This window comes from Crinia signifera, chromosome 4 (assembly GCF_055691185.1).
Source record: "Crinia signifera chromosome 4, ASM5569118v1, whole genome shotgun sequence".
In the NCBI taxonomy this organism is placed as follows: domain Eukaryota; kingdom Metazoa; phylum Chordata; class Amphibia; order Anura; family Myobatrachidae; genus Crinia; species Crinia signifera.
The window spans coordinates 197166525-197182979 of record NC_139220.1 but is presented as its reverse complement, the minus strand read 5'-3'; the positions used below and the strand labels follow the sequence as shown (position 1 = coordinate 197182979).

Sequence of the window (16455 nt, the reverse complement as noted above, 5' to 3'; positions counted from 1 at the left end):
GGCAAACCCATATATATTTCTGTATTCATATACACATTTGGAGGCATTCCATCTATGCCCTGTATATGAAGTTATCACATTTTTCCCCGGTAAAGCATTGCATGTCCTCAGGCAATGGACTTTATACATTTTAAAACATCAATATCTCACTGCATATATACTCTAAACATTGCAAATCATTAAATACTTTTTAATCAAAACAGTTTACATTTTCATCATAAACCCTTATTTACTTTAAACAAGTTTTGCTTAGTCTCTGAATCGGAGGGGTTTCACCCCTCTGGTACTTCTAATGAGTCTGCTGGACATCTCCTCTACACCATCTTGTGGAGGAATGGGCCACGTTCCTCGGCCTCTCTTCTTTTCTCTGCAAGGAGTATTTCCCTAAGGCGCTGAAGATATACTGGGTCTTGCATAGGATGGTAGGGGACTTGTGGTATTGCATCTTCTTCTGTACAGTCCTGGTATGGCTCGAGTTGGTTTCTGTGTGCCATCTTAAGAACTTGGTGGTCATCTCCATCTCTTCTTATTCCATACAGCCCAGTGTCTGTAGTTGAAAGGTGAACAATTACGTAGGGTTCAGATTCCCAGAAGGAATCTAAGTCGTTACTCCGTTGGTCATCCAGCTTCCAAACTCGGTCTCCCACTCAGAACGATGCAGCATTTGCATTCTGGCCATAACTTGTCTCTTGTGGGTGGTGGGCTGTCTCCATCCTTTCTTCCACTACTTTCTCAGCCAGTTCATGCCGATGCTCATGTTCGTTCACCCCATCAGTCTGTATAACTTCTGTCTCCTCGGGGAGGGTGTCAAGCTCCTGATCCGCTGCTCTGTTTGCCCTACCAAAAGGTTGCCTGTGGGAAAATGGCAGTGGACTTCTGCACTGGATGGGTCTCTGCGGAGGGAACACTTCTTCCACTCTCTCCCCTTCACTTGCTTGGTTGGTACTTATGCCTTCTCCACCAGATTCAACAGCATCCTCTATTTTTGGCTGGTAAGACCATCTGCGGAACTGACTTCTGTTGGGAGCAAACCGGCTTCCTTTAACTGGTACACCGCCAGGGCCTGTCACGTTGGCTGCCTCAGCACCCTTCTCTCCTTCCACCACATCAAATTCAACCGTCTCGCCCTCTCCAACACTGCGCAGAAATTTCTGGGGGTTGTTTCTCTTTATGGCCGTCTGATGGACAAAGACATCATCTTTTGTGTCATTGCTGTTGATGAAGCCATACCTCTTCTGGACATTGAACCACTTGACAGTTCCTTGTACTTGTGTAGCCAGCACTCTCTTCCCTGCCTGGCTTTTTCGGTCATAGATGGTGTATTGCATGACTCGTCTCCCAGTCTGAGGTCGGTTGAACAGTTCTTGCATCAGTGTCGAGATTAGTTCTTCTGGACAATTTCTTAGGACAATAATTATGGACGGTAACCATTGGTCTTTAACAGCCGTAATTAAACTTCCTTGATTGAGGAGATAAGCTTGTCCTATTTCGATCTCAGCCTCCCAGTATCCGCAACACTCAATACGTTGTCCATTACTGGCTAACAGATTCAACCCGGCCGGTGGTGTGGCTATGATACTTTCTTTCCTCCAATGCTTAATGAACTCATCCCATTGAATCGTAGTCACTTGTGACCCGGTATCCAACAATGCTGTTATGCTGACTTCATTCAATTTTATTTCAATGGTAGGGCAACACCCAATGAATTTTGGTATCCATTCTTGCGAGGTGGGACCTTCTGAAGATTCTCCCGACGGTTGGTCCCGGACCTCGGGAGTTCTGTTTAAATGTTCCGTACTGCGGCAATTTCGCTCAAAATGCCTGCAGATGGGTCTTCCTTGTTCATCAAATTTATCTGTAGGAAGTCAGCGGGAGACCCATGAAGCGTTTCTCCCATCTGCCAGGGTCTCTGTGGTGTCTGTGTCTCTTTCAATGTTCTCAATTCTCGACAAAGATCAGTCATGCCTGGTGTCAATTCAGCAATTTGCTCTTTCATTTCTTCGATGGGGTCTTTAAAGGCAGCAGATTGAACTTGCTGAAAAACAGTTTCAACGGATCCAAGGGTAGTTCCTTTTTTGGGCTTATCACCTAACACCCTGGTTATCAACTCCTTGAAGTCTGCAAAGCTTATAGGTGATTCTTGTCGATGCAACATTTTTACTTGTCCTTTCGTATTTGCGTCGTAGATTCCATCGAGGAATTGATTAGTTAAGGCTTCATCTTCCTCAATGGGTTCCCTCGGGGCACATGTCTTAATGTCATGTAATGCCTCCTGTAATTCTACAGCATATTCTCGTAGCGTTTCATGCGGTTGTTGCTTTCTAGAATAAAACTGTGTTTTAAGTTCCGATAGAGTCTTTGCATCGAACACTTTCGCTAACTTGTTCAGTTTGTCTGTTGCCGATTTCTTTTGACTTTCCGGCCACGACTTCACTTCCCTTTTCGCAAACCCTCTCAGTTGAGCCAAAAGTATCTCTACTTGATTTTCATCTAATCTATATACCTGGAACATGGTTTCAATTTGTTCCCTAAAGTCGCGGCACGCATTGGTTTCAGTCGTTCTCATATCTCCAGTATAAGTGGGAAGCCATGGCGCCCCCAAGTAATAGGGCATAGTTATTACTGCCGGTTTACGTGCAGTTGAACTTATTCTAGCCGCTGCATCTCCTTGGTCCTCGTTGCCAAGCATATCTTCTTGTTTCTCCTGACTATCGTCTTGAGACATTTTGAGTGACGCTGGGTTGGGTTTTCTCCGATTTTGATATACGTATCCTGTTCGTCAGACGCCAAATGTGAAATCTATCACAGGGCAATGGGTAAGTATTTTCTCCCTTTCTTATAGGTGCATTGGATCTTTATCCAGCCGGAAGGCCAGGAGATATGAATATCCACAATTTGTAAAGAAAATGAACAATTTATTTTTCAACAATGAATGCTAGTAATATTCTAGAAACATTCCATATGAACATTGAATAATGCTACAATCACAGTTCAGTTTTTATTATACAGGAACTGTAGTCTGCTGTCCTCCTCTATTCGCTTGCCCTCCTTGCACTATTAAATGAAACAAGTAAATAACCCTACCTTGTTGCTACAATTAACACAAGTTATTTCAAGTATTCAGCAAGATACAATGTAATACATATTAACATCCATTCCACAGATAAACTGTTGCATTTCTCGTCAAATGGTTACTTTAAGCATCGACTTTACTATAACAATTACTATATCATAGAGGCCTCTACTTTACCAGAAACTATTATTATTGAACAATAACTTTTTAATATACTGTAGTCTCAGAGTGTTCCTATTGTAACTGCAGTTACTCTCCAATAATGCACTTATTTATGGAGTTGTCCCTTTCCCTCATAGGGGACTAAAGTCTACGCTGAAAGTTAATCCCTAGGGTATTTGTAATCCACAGAGCAAGGTTAGGTCCAGGAAAGTCCTGTGCAATTATGCATTTGGCCCTATCATGCGCAGATGCTAAATAGAAGATGGTAGATTACAAATACTGTTAGCTGTGCTTTAGTGTCTGCGCTTCCAATTCCATGTACTCTATCCCTCGCTGTTTTCCTGAGGTAACTAATTGTAGGATTAATTGAGACGTTCCAAAGGCTAAGATAAATTAGCTTTCCCTGTCGCTGGCTGTAAGCACTGTGCTATTGACAGGATTGTAGAACTTATTTTGCAGTTGCTGACAATACAGTTTCCAATTACAGTCTCAGAAGTAATTAAACTTATTGAATATCCGGTTACATCATTACAATCCAAGATAATAATGATAAGCTTGTTCTGAAAAATAACTATGTAGCCAGTCCCTGAATGTAAACTGTACTAGTGGTCTCAATAATTAGCATCTGTCCAGTTGGTAACATTTATCCTTTACAACTGTAATTTCTCTCACCATAGTGTTATCCTTATGGTAGTGTTGGTAATAATAATCTGCCTTGGCAAAACCCCTTTTCCTTGTCTAGCTAAGACTGTCCTAATTTGCTGTTTACCTTTGCTGCCTGTATCTGTGAGGTAATGCGGGGTGGGCAGCGATGGGGCTGGCCATAAGTTTTATTAGCTTGCCTTTGGGTGGGCTAGTGGCCAATCACCACTCCCCTCTCTGACTCGTCTGCACTAGAGCCCGGGTCACTCTCCGCCTCTGTGCCGCCCAGCTTCGGCGTCCTTCCTCTCAGCTGACGGGCCCCGCCCTCCGGAATGCCTGGTCTCCGCCTCAGATGCCGCGGCCTCCTCCGCTGTCAGTCAGCTGCGGCGTCACCACTCCCTAAACCTCCTCTGAAGCCGCCCGGGGATGACGCTGCAGACTCCGGCTGTTCACTGACACGGCCCGCCTCCTTATCACGATGCCGCCCGCCTGCCCGGACCTCTCCACCGGGTAAGTATATATTTTCTCCACGGCACCGCCTAGCACCGCTATCCGCTTCCACTATGCTGCGTTGCTCTGCCTATTCTTCCTCGCCTCAGGGACACTGCGCAACAGCTGTTATCGGCTGTCTCCTTTTATTAACTTTTTCCTCGTGCTCCATTCTGCCCGCTCACCCCACGAGCAGAAAAACTTTATTAAAAAGTGTCTGTCGGTATGTCCGTTAGGGGTCCCCTGTCAGCAGGGACATTGTGATGGCCCTAATATGAAATTTGTAGTTAGTCCATTGCCGGATCAGTTCATCTCTCTCTTCTGGGGGAATTCAGTGTATATACATATACAACAAAGTCACTCTGCCTTTCTATGAAAGTTCCATCCACCTTCTGTGAAGGCAACCCCATATATATTTCTGTATTCATATACACATTTGGAGGCATTCCATCTATGCCCTGTATATGAAGTTATCACACATACCCTCCAACATGACCCATTCCATTAGGTACAACATGCTCTGTTCCTGGACTTCCCTGTCAGTGGCAGTTACAGAGGTGGAGCTGCAGCACAGTCCAATATTCAAAAAGGGGGAGTCACATCAACTGCCTGTGAGTCCAGACAGTGATGTTTGGGGTGGCACTAGGTGTGGCTCCCCTTTTTGAATATTGGACTGTTCTGCAGCCTCACCTCTGCAACTGTTACTGGCAAGGAAGTCCAGAAACAGAGCATTTTGTACCTAATGGAATGGGCCATGTTGGAGGGTATGGGTTCTGCTGCTGATGTGTTACCGCTAAGAAGCAGGACCACGGGAGCGTAAATCATCCTAACTGTGAGTTTATGCTGACAAGCAAGACTGCGCTAGCAGGACACCGCTAGTAGGAAACTTACTTATCTACATGCGCTAAGACTCTTACAGCAAGTTTGGAGAGACTGTTAACAGCAGTGGTCCCCTTTTTTGCAGTTTTGGACTCAAGTAATGTGTGTTTCACTCATTAACTAGATTGTTTGCTGTGTTTCGAATGTTTGTTTAATATAATTTTGAACACAAATGCTGAACGTCGTTTTCCAGTTTTTTTTAATATATATATATATGTGTGTGTGTGTATATATGTATATGTGACGCACATGGGATGCAGTTACAATCCCGGCGGTCGGGATCCCGGCGTTCGGAATCCCGACCGCCGAAATGCCGACACATTCTCCCTCCGTGGGTGTCAACGACACCCCTGGAGGGAGAATAAATTAGTGTGCCGAGCGTAGCGAGGCACCGGGCCCGCTGCGCGGCGAGCGTAGCGAGCCCGCAAGGGGGGGCGATCCATGTCCCCCCCCCCCTTGTCGGCATTTCGGCTGTCGGGATTCTGAACGCCGGGATCTCGACCGCCGGGATTCAATACTGAATCCACGCACAAAAATGTACATTTCCTTCCAAAGTTGCACAGTCAATGTCTTTTGTTGCACACAGCCTTCGTAAAAAAAAATTACAGGGAACATTGCCCAGCTGGGAATTGTTTAATGGATTAATAGAATAAACTTGTAGTAGTTGTGCTGGTGACTCATACAGTAAAAATCTCAAGAATGCAACAGACAAAAATATTAAAAACAAACACAGAAAAAGAACATAGATGTGTGTTATTTTCTTTCATCAAATGTAAATAACACTGTCATCACTAGTTGGATACTGGTTAGTGTTAATGGATTGCCACATTGTGAAAAAATTTTTTTTAATCAGTATTGTTACATACGAAGGCTGTAAATGTTCTGTCCCCCCCCCCCCCCACACACTTTTTTTTAATTATGAATATTTTTTTTTTATTGTTGTTTCTCCCTAATTAGCCTGCAGTACCCCAAAGACAATGGAAAACGCTGTGCATCCTGAAAATCAAAGTTATGTGGCTAATAAATCATTTCGTTACGCGTGCAAAGATGGCTACAAAAGGCAAGCTGGTACATCAAATCTCGCTATATGCCTTTTTAATAATTTTACAAAGGAATTAGAATGGAAATATGGAAGCCTCACATGCATCCGTGAGTACTAATGTTTTGAAGTGAAACTAACGTGATTTAAGTACTTTTTTGTCTTTATCATAAATAATTCACATATTGCTATTGTATTATGCTTATGTGCATGTGAACAAAAAGATAATGGCAGATGGTGTAATTGAGGATGATTATTTTGGGCTTGAATTTTTATATACTATATGTATTTGGAACACTTTTTTCTAGGATCAAAGCCAAGCCAAGTGTCCACTTTTTCATCTACCGATATAACTAACACAACAAGGTTAACAACACCAGCAGTGAAAATCCATCATACACTGACATCGAAGGCAAAAGCAACGCAATTACCACATGATTCAGTAGTTACTCCAACTAGATATGAAACCACTATGCATGATCACACAACACTGGGACAAATTGCAGCCTTTCCAAGTAAGTGCACAGCAATGTAGCAGTACAGCAAATAGGTGACAGCAAAAAGGAAATGTAAATTGTATAAAATATATATATATATAATATATAGTCTGTGGTTGTTCGGCACTCTGTATATAAGAGCAACTGCGTACCGGTGCCTTCCTGAATGTTGCGACCACAGCTATGTTTTGATCTGCAACCTTTATAAATTTGGGGTACATTGCAGAGAGCACTCACCAGACTTGTTGCATATCCATATATGTTTATTCACAACAGCATAGAGTCAACGTTTCGGTCCTCTGTGGGACCTTTTTCAAGACCACCTCCAGGAGCAGATGTAGGTGGTCTTGAAAAAGGTCCCACAGAGGACCGAAACGTCGACTCTATGCTGTTGTGAATAAACCTATATGGATATGCAACAAGTGTGGTGAGTGCTCTCTGCAATGTACCCCATATATATATATATATATCTATATATATATATATATATATATATATATATATATATATATTTATTGCAGGAAAAGAAAGACTAGCACTCCTGGGTCTTGTTGAAATTTTGTATTCAAATCATGGGAAAACCAAAGGTTGGTTTTCCCATGATTAGAATACAAAATTTCACCAAGACCCAGGAGTGCTAGTCTTTCTTTTCCTGCTACACCTTTACCAGGACAGGCACCGGGGCGGATGACCATACGGAGTGAGTGCCGGGCTGTACATTTTAGCTGCAACGCTATGCGACTAAGACCCTTGAGCAGACTGTGCTGATTGATGTATTATGACTTGTATATTGTGTGTAACTGAGGGGCAGATTTATTAAGCTTGGTGAAGTGATAAAGTGGCTGGCACTTTATCACCGGCCAATCAGCTCCTGAGTCTGTATACGGAGAGCAAAGTAACAAAAAAAAAAATAGTGCTACCTAGTAGCATCATATACAGATTCAGAGACTCATTAGCACACAATATACAAGAGTGATATATCAAATTAATCAGTGCAGTCTCTTGGTGCATCCTAGTTATTGGATTGCTATTTATAATGCATTAATTTTTAGTTCTAAAGGTTTTTTGTGGACCATGAGGCTAATTCATATGCGGTTGGAGTTTCTGTGGTTGCTTCATTGAAAGCAGCAGTGAGAGTGCTGTATGGTAATGCAGGACGAGTCTATTATAAGCAGATACCACCTGCCTTTCATCCTTGGTCACAGCATTGTTTAGCTCACTCCTCATTGGCTGACTTGCGGAACCAAAAGGGGTGTGCATCCTGCCCATCAAAGAGACCAGAAAAGCTCTGTGCAACCATGGAGATCACTGGACTCTTCCCTTCCCCATATGGTGGTGACACGCCTCCACTTTCACAAATGGAGGTCATCACCACCCCATCTCCTACCTCGAAACAACAGCAGACTGTCAATCACTGACAGTCAGCTGCCATCTAGCACCCTTGTATAAGTACTTAGTGCATCAGGAAGCAACTCCAACCATGTGCCAAATGTAATAGGGTGCGAGAATAAGAAAGTGAAAGATTTGACCACACTTCGCACAGATTTAAGGGAGTGGGGCAACCAAATACTTTCTTTGTTGGGAAGGCTTTGTGTAATTAAAATGAACGTATCTCCTCCAGACGCTCCCAGATATGAAATCCCTGCAACTTGGTTTCGGGACTTACATAATGTACAGTAGTTAGAGAATTTGTTTGGGGGAACAAGAGCCCCCGTTTCCAGCATGCCATAATCTTCCACCGCAAACACATGGGAGGCCTTCAATTGCCCCATTTCTCTTTGTATTATGATGCAACTATCCTTAATAGGATAATATCATGTTCTAGACCTTCTGATGCTGAACCATGGCTTTCTATATTGAGTGCCATGATATCTTGATATCATGATAACTCATTATCCATTATTTCTTATCTATATAAGAAACTGTAAATAAATAAATAATAAATAATCCATGACGCTCAAAGCTCCCTATCATTGCCATTCTACCATTGGCCCTACACTTTTACGTTGGAACAGACTAAGGATGTTCCCATATATATCCTCCAAAATCTCTCCACTGTCCCCACTGTTTAATCATTCAGACTTCCTCCCCGTGCACATCTGGTAGGGACTTTGACTCATGGAAACTGAAAGGAGTGACACGTGTCGGCCAGCTGGTGGAAAGTGGAGAGATAATCCCCTTTCCTGCCTTGCAGTCAAAATGGGACCTCCCACCATCAGAGATCTGAAAGTACTTATAAATAAAGAATTTTTGTCTGGTTTTACCAGACCCCTGACCATTTTCAAGATTGTGTGCTTGGTTTCTTCACGTCTGACACACTTCCTCTCAAAATTGTTATAAACTCCTGATTGAAAATAAGTTCCCAGACCTCCCTAAATACACTAGACTCTAGAGACTGGGAACTAGACTAGACAACTTGGATTAACAGAAAAAGACTGGGAAAAACTGTTTTCAGGTCACTTTTGTTAGCTCGATTATTTATTTGGTGATTTGAGATGCAGTTCAAGGTTTATCACTTGACACTTGCTAAAAATGTTTCCCGGTGTACCAGACATTGTTGGCGATGTAACTAATGAAACGGGCTCCCCAGTACATAGTTGGTGGAAGTGTCACTCACTTTGCCCCTTTTGGGACAAAGTTGTATCAGTCTCTAGGTTGATTGTGGGACCTAAAGTCCCTTCAGTGCCCGCTTTCTGGCTTCTTAATTTAGTGGCTGGTTCCCTGACAACTTATAAAAAATCCCTATTAAAGTTTCTTAACAGTGCCAATAAAGCAGTTATACCTGTTCTTTTCAGTGTACTGCCCCACCTACTGTGAAGAAGTGGTTTAGTAGAATAGACATGTAAATGGCTATGGACAGTACCAGAAAGCTAACAGGGATTTACAGCTACTTGGTTCCCCTGGCTCAATTTCAAGTTTTAGACATACCTAATGAACATGACTTAAGAACGAGTCTTATATTTCTGGTCCTATATCTAGATTGTGGAAAATGGAATTAACTAATAGCCCAGTGGAGTTCCGCTTCCGGTCCCGATGTGAGCGGCCGCAGCTAGTGGGACCTCCGCTGTGCCCCTGGCGTTTGCCGCCTCCCAGGCTCCCCTAACTGTCCCTGGAAGCATCGGGGTGAAGCCCCAGCGCTAAAGACATGCCCCGCTGTGCCCGGAGCTGAGGGGGCACTGATTGGCGCGCCCGCGCCCACGCTACAAGAAGCCGCGAGGAAGCGAGGCCTGCCCGTCACCGCAGACCGCGCCGGACGGAAGGTACGTGGCATCGGCGCCTGAAGAGGGGGAGAGCTGAGCGGTGCCGTTGCCGAGTGACCGCCGACACCTTCCTCCACCTCCGCACCCACACCACCGGTGAGTTGCGCCCTGCCACACTGCATTTCGCCCGCTGAAGAGACACACTCGTGGGCGCGGCGGCCATCTTGCCCAGCAAAACAGCACAATAGTACTGCCTGCCCGGCTGCTCTCCCTGTGTCACATAACACTTTGCCACCGCATCGGAGCCTTCCTGCTCCCTTTACCCCCACTAAAAGACCTCCACAAACAGGGGCACAGGTGAGGGGGTGAAAGCAGTCACCCTGACCAGTGGCGGGGGAAGCAGACGGCCTCAGACCTTGCAGAGACAGAACTGCACGAAACCGGCAGAGAGGACACAGCGGGGCACCCCTGAAATCCCACACCTACCAGAGAAACACACCATCCCATCTCCCCATAGTGAGGACTCAATACTGGGCACTTTTGTTCCCTGCTAAACCCTGGGCAGTGGATGGATAGGTCTCTCACCCCACAGATGCCGAGAGGATCACAGAAACACAGACAAGGGGAGCAGAGATCCAAATCCACCACAAGATCACAGTCACAGTCTAAATCTAAGATGGCCGCTTCACAACCCAAACAGAGTGACACAGCGTCCCAGCTCCTGTTCTCCCAAACAACTGAAATTCCTGAGGGACCGCCGGTCACATACTCTGAAGTAGTAAAGGCCATTCAAGAAACCATGGGACCCCTTATGGAAGCACAAGCAGCCAAATTCAATACAGCTATAAAGGATGTCACAGCACAACTGAAGCAGGTGGCCACCATGCAACACGCTACAGATAATAGAGTGGGTGTACTTTTCCACGACGTGGCCACACTTAAAACCTCCACTTCCAGCCTTCAACAGACCTGTTACGATTTGCAAAACAAGATAGACGATCTGGAAAACAGATCCAGGAGAAACAACTTGAGGATTGTGGGCCTGGACGAAGACATTAGAGGCACTGACCTGTACAAATTTCTCCAAATCTCCCTACCCGAAATGCTCCAGATTGCAGATCAATGTAAAGATATGGTGGTCGAGAGGGCACATCGGCTGGGCCCAACCCGCACCACCAAGGGTAACAGACCCAGAGTAGTGATATTCCGATGCCTGAACTACTTACATAAAGAAGCAATATGGTCAGCTTCTAGGAGACAGCGGGACCTAAAGTGGAACGACTCCAAGATATTTATCTTCCAAGACTACTCCGCTGAAGTGACGAGGGCCAGGAAGGAGTTTGCACCGATATGTACGAGGCTATTCAATGCCAGGAAGAAATTTGCTTTGCTCTATCCAGCCCGTCTGCGACTCTTTGACGGGGACAATACGAGGGATTTCACTACCGCGGCAGATGCCGAGGGATACCTTGCCGATCAGGCACGGGCAGCAGATGCAGATCCAGACAGTCAAGACACCCCTGACCATGCAGAGTGACCTGTTCGGGTATTGTATGATCCTCACTGTGGGGTGGCAGCTGAATAAATCTCCTGGGGTGACATTAACACTTTTATAGCAAGTACTGCCCTCATCGTGTGCCTGGACTGACCCGGGGCATGGATACAAGTTGAGGGGTTCCTGCAACCTAGGTTGGCAGGGTTGATCGTGAACATTTCTATAACATGGGTCATGTGCCATGGTTCGGGCCATAGTCTAGCACACGTTCATTAATATGGTTGGGTAACCAGAATTGGGACTCTCTATTCCAGAAGTTCTTTTGGGGTGGGACAAGTATTTTGTTATGCAACTTTTGAACCTATGGACCTTACAGAATTATACGTTTTCCTATGTTTGATAGGTATATGCTAGGTTTTAGATGGATGGGGAGCCGGGAGGGGGGGGAGGGGGGGGGAGTTAACTAGGAGAGTCCGCTAGATAGGAGAACGATGTATGCGGAAGTTCTGATAGAAGTAGCTATGGTTCTTCCCTTTATGCCTGCTTCGGCACTGCAGGGGGAGGTACTCCTCTATGTGTTATGTTTTTGTTCATTTCTATATGTTGTTTTTCCCCAGTATGTCCACTTTCCCTCTTTGTGTCTACTCCCAGGTATAGGACCCCGCTTTAAATGTATAACTACAATTTGAAATGATGAGGCTCAGGATAGGTTCGTTGAATGTGGGTGGATTTAACACCCCTGCCAAGCGTAGGAAGGTGCTCACATACCTGAACAAGATGTCCTTAGACATAGCGCTCCTTCAGGAGACTCACCTCGTCCCCCGAGAAACCGTGAAACTCAACATGCTGAAATGGTCGGTGATGGCTTCGGCCTCCTTTAATTCTAAATCTCGGGGGGTGGCGATCCTCATAAAGAGTGCTATCGATTACAAGATAACGTCGACTGAAGTCGACGGCGAGGGGAGGTATGTGATTGTAAATGTCCTTATACATGATATCCCATATTCTATTTGTAACATTTATGCTCCTAATTCAAATCCAAGTGAGTTCTATGCATCCCTGGTCGCCAAACTAGATTCTTTACAAATCCATTCCCTGATCCTGGGGGGAGACTTTAATGTTGTAGCTTCCCACACATTAGATAGAAACACTACCCTGCCTAGACGTAAACGCCAACCTGATGACACTATTGCCTCTCTATGTGACCGTTACCAGTTAGTAGATGCCTGGAGGACATGCTACCCAGTGGAGAGGGACTATACATGCCTCTCTGCTGCACATGGCACCCTCTCCAGAATAGATTACATATTGATCCCCAGACACGTATTTCCCAGGGTGACGGAGGCAAAGATTGAGACAATTAGCCTTTCCGATCATGCATTGTGCTGGGTTCAGCTTGCTGCCCAGGTCGACAAGGGCCCGATTCGCCAATGGCGCTTTCCAGCATACCTGGCAAACTCCATCCAGTTCAGATCCATGTTGGAGGCGGCCTGGATGGATTTCAAACACACACATGCAGACCTGGAAACAACTAATCCTCTGCTATTCTGGCAATCCTCTAAGGTTGTGCTCAGGGGAAACATTATGTCTTATTGTAGCAAACGAGACAAGGACCTAAACAAAAGTTACCTAGAAGCCCAAACACGCCTGACGGCCTCATATGTCACCTTTAAGAATAACCCCACAGAGCCCAATAAAGCTAATTATCATAGGGACAAGACGAATTTTGACAACATCCTGACGGGCCTCGAGAAGAAATTCAGTTTCCTCAAAAATAGTAAATTTTACCGGTTTGGTAACAAGGCAGGGAAGCTCTTAACGCATTTGCTAGCGGGCAGGCGCCCTCCTAACATCATAAGAGCAGTCAGGGACCCCATGGGAGCATTGAGGAAAACCAATGCCGACATTGCGGAAGTGTTCCAACGATTTTATTCAGCTCTTTACTCCTCCCCTGTGATAGACAGCACAGCAAAAAAAGACTTTTGGGCCAATCTTAAGTTACCATGCTTTACTGATGCTCAAAAGGAATCCCTGACCTTACCCGTTACCCCTGAGGAGATCCAGGCTACAATAAAAGGGCTTAAAAATGGGAAATCTCCAGGCCCGGACGGATTTGCCAATGAATACTATAAGATTATGGCCCCCAAATTGGCTTCCCCTTTAGCGGCAACATTTAACGCAGTCATGTCTGGTGAGGCCCTCCCTAAATATTTTAACTCGGCCATTATCCGACTTCTCCCTAAACCAGGAAGAGACCCTGAAGACCCTAGCTCGTATAGACCGATCTCCTTACTAAATACAGATTATAAGCTATTCACTAAAGTGATGTCTGATAGGCTCAAAATGACACTCCCACACCTAGTACATCCAGATCAGTCGGGATTTGTGTGGGGGCGCCAGTCCGTTGTAAATATACGTAAATTGCTAGCAGTTATGGAGTGGCTCAAGGCTCACCCATCCGGGGATCAGAACGTAGTTCTCTCCCTGGATGCGGAGAAGGCATTTGATCTGATCACCTGGGACCACGTCCTGGAAACGTTGCACAGATTCGGAGCCCCCCCGCAATTCACAGCCCTACTCCAAACTCTATACACAGAACCTGCCACTCAAATACTTAACAACGGATACCTTTCCCAACCCTTTCACATACAAAGAGGCACCCGACAGGGATGCCCACTATCCCCGCTGTTATTCGCCCTGGCCCTGGAACCGTTGGCCGTGGCCCTCAGATCATCAGCCATTTACAAGGGAATCAAAGTTGGGAGTGAGGAAGCCAAGTTGGCGCTTTTTGCCGACGATATGCTGGTATTCCTGTCAAACCCTGAAGTAGCCATACCAGAAATAATCTCTATAATTGAGAGATTCGGGTCCTTTTCCGGATTCAAAGTCAATTATAACAAATCTGAGTTGATGATCCTTACAGGACCCAGAGGCCCTCTCACCCCGGGATCTCCCTTGACCCAGTTCGCAGTGGCAGGCCACACTATGAAGTACTTAGGCATTCGTATCCCTCACTCTGTATCAGAGATCTACTCCGTAAATTTCCGTCCAGTGATAGCAGAAATATCAGCTCTCCTTCAGAGATGGTCCTCCCTTCCCATCTCCACGATGGGCAGGGCAGCGGTCATTAAAAGTATAGCATTCCCTAAACTGTCCTACTTGCTCCAAATGATACCCCTATCCCTCACCCGACATGACTGCTCTATAGTACAGAGGGTCTTTTCAAAGTTTTTATGGGCAGATAAGAAGCCCAAAGTGGCGTATTCAAAACTACAATTACCTAGATCCGAGGGAGGACTTAATGTCCCCGATCCTGCAATGTTTAGCAGGGCAGTCTGCTTTAGGTACATATCAGACTGGTTCTGGCAACACTCTACATTTACTAACCAAGCAATTGAAGAAGCCCTGTTTGCCCCGTTCTCCCCAGCAGCACTACTTCATTCCCCCCAAAATATGATCAGACAAGACATACTGGATAACATTTTATTCAGAGATACATATAAAGCATGGTTACATACTAATAAGACATTGAGAAGATCCCCCCGGGTCTCACGGCATATAACACTCTGGGGCAACCCAGGATTTACCCCAGGATTGGATAACCCCCAGTTTTTGACCTGGAGGAAGGCGGGTCTGGCGGCGATCAGGGATGTATATGATCCGGGAGGTCCTCTGAGGTCCTTCACGGATCTGAAAGATAAATTTGGCTTAGCACAGAGCCACTTCTTCATGTTTTTACAAGTTCGGCATATGATCCAGTCCCTGCCTCCGGCTGGCCCGGAGGGAGGAGACAAAGATCCAATTCACAACATTATGGTATTGGCTCAGACAGGGACATATAGGCTGAGGTATTACTATGCAGAGGCGAGAGTCACGGAAGGGGAGAAAAAGTGGAAGAGATCTATGTCAGCTTGGAAAACAGATATACCCACGCTACCAGATTGTGGGGGGGTTTTGCGGCACTGCCAATCGACCAATAAATACCTTCATTCAGCGGCCCTCCAGGAGGTGCACTGGAAGGTGTTGAACAGAGCATACGTGGCCCCGATACAAAGGGCACACCTGCTTCCTGGAGAACCTGACTCCTGTGTTAAGTGTGGACAAAAAAGGGCCACCTTTTTTCACAACCTTTGGCAGTGCGGCAAAGTTGCTACATACTGGAATAAGCTATTAGCATTTGTAAATTGCACCTTTCATTTGACACTGACGAAAAACCCCACGGCCTGCTTACTTTTGGAAATGGGGGAATGGGAATGGCGGGGGAAAAAGAAAACCCTGCTACCTGTTATAACAGTGATACTAGGCATAGCGAAAAAATTGGTAATGAAGCACTGGATAAAAAAAACGGCCCCATCTATTTCGGAAACTAAAAGTACATTGTTAAATACCCTTTATATGGAAAGACAAGCGACAATACCAGACATTGAGTCTGGGGTAATGAGATTCTATAAGAAATGGGGGCCATATATTGAAACCCTGCCTAGTGACACCCAATCACAAATATTACGTCTATACGAAAACACCTCATGGTTCCTGATCCGCCAATTGAATTGAATACTGTTCGACCATTTAGAAGAAGCTCTAACCTAGGAATACTTTAAACCTGTTATACCACAAGATATACCCACTCCTACGCCTCTCATGAAGTACAGACATAGGTGTCCCATTACCTATCCTTCCCCATACCTTTCCCTTGTATTGTCTACTTTCTACTTTTTATGTTCATGTATGCATTCAGATATTGTTTATCAGTTAAATTGAAAATATTGGTCACCCTGCGCGGTGTCTTGTTGTCAAACAAGGGCTGTGTTATCGCCTTGATATGACTATGTTCAACTGTGACCTTTACAATAAAACGTGTTTTAAAAAAAAAAAAAAAAAAAACTAATAGCCCAGTGGCTTATAGTTATAGGGCGCCTACTGGGGTGGTTTGTCAAGCTGCTCCTACTGGGGGGGGTGTCAATCCCCTGGTGAAATTA

The 16455-nt window shown here is 45.1% G+C and overlaps 1 protein-coding gene across 8 annotated transcripts in view; it reads left to right on the top strand.

Annotated features, from left to right (window-relative positions):
* Window positions 1–16455, top strand: part of IL15RA (interleukin 15 receptor subunit alpha) — an 85727-nt gene that overhangs the window by 49544 nt on the left and 19728 nt on the right. For 7 of the 8 annotated variants that reach the window (XM_083183368.1, XM_083183370.1, XM_083183366.1 and 4 more), the window contains 2 exons: window positions 6203–6394; window positions 6593–6799. In XM_083183368.1, coding sequence (XP_083039494.1) covers window positions 6223–6394; window positions 6593–6799 — 379 coding nt within the window. In that variant the 5' untranslated portion in view covers window positions 6203–6222. The remainder of the gene's footprint in view (window positions 1–6202; window positions 6395–6592; window positions 6800–16455) is intronic. The other variant, XM_083183372.1, reaches the window with a different exon arrangement.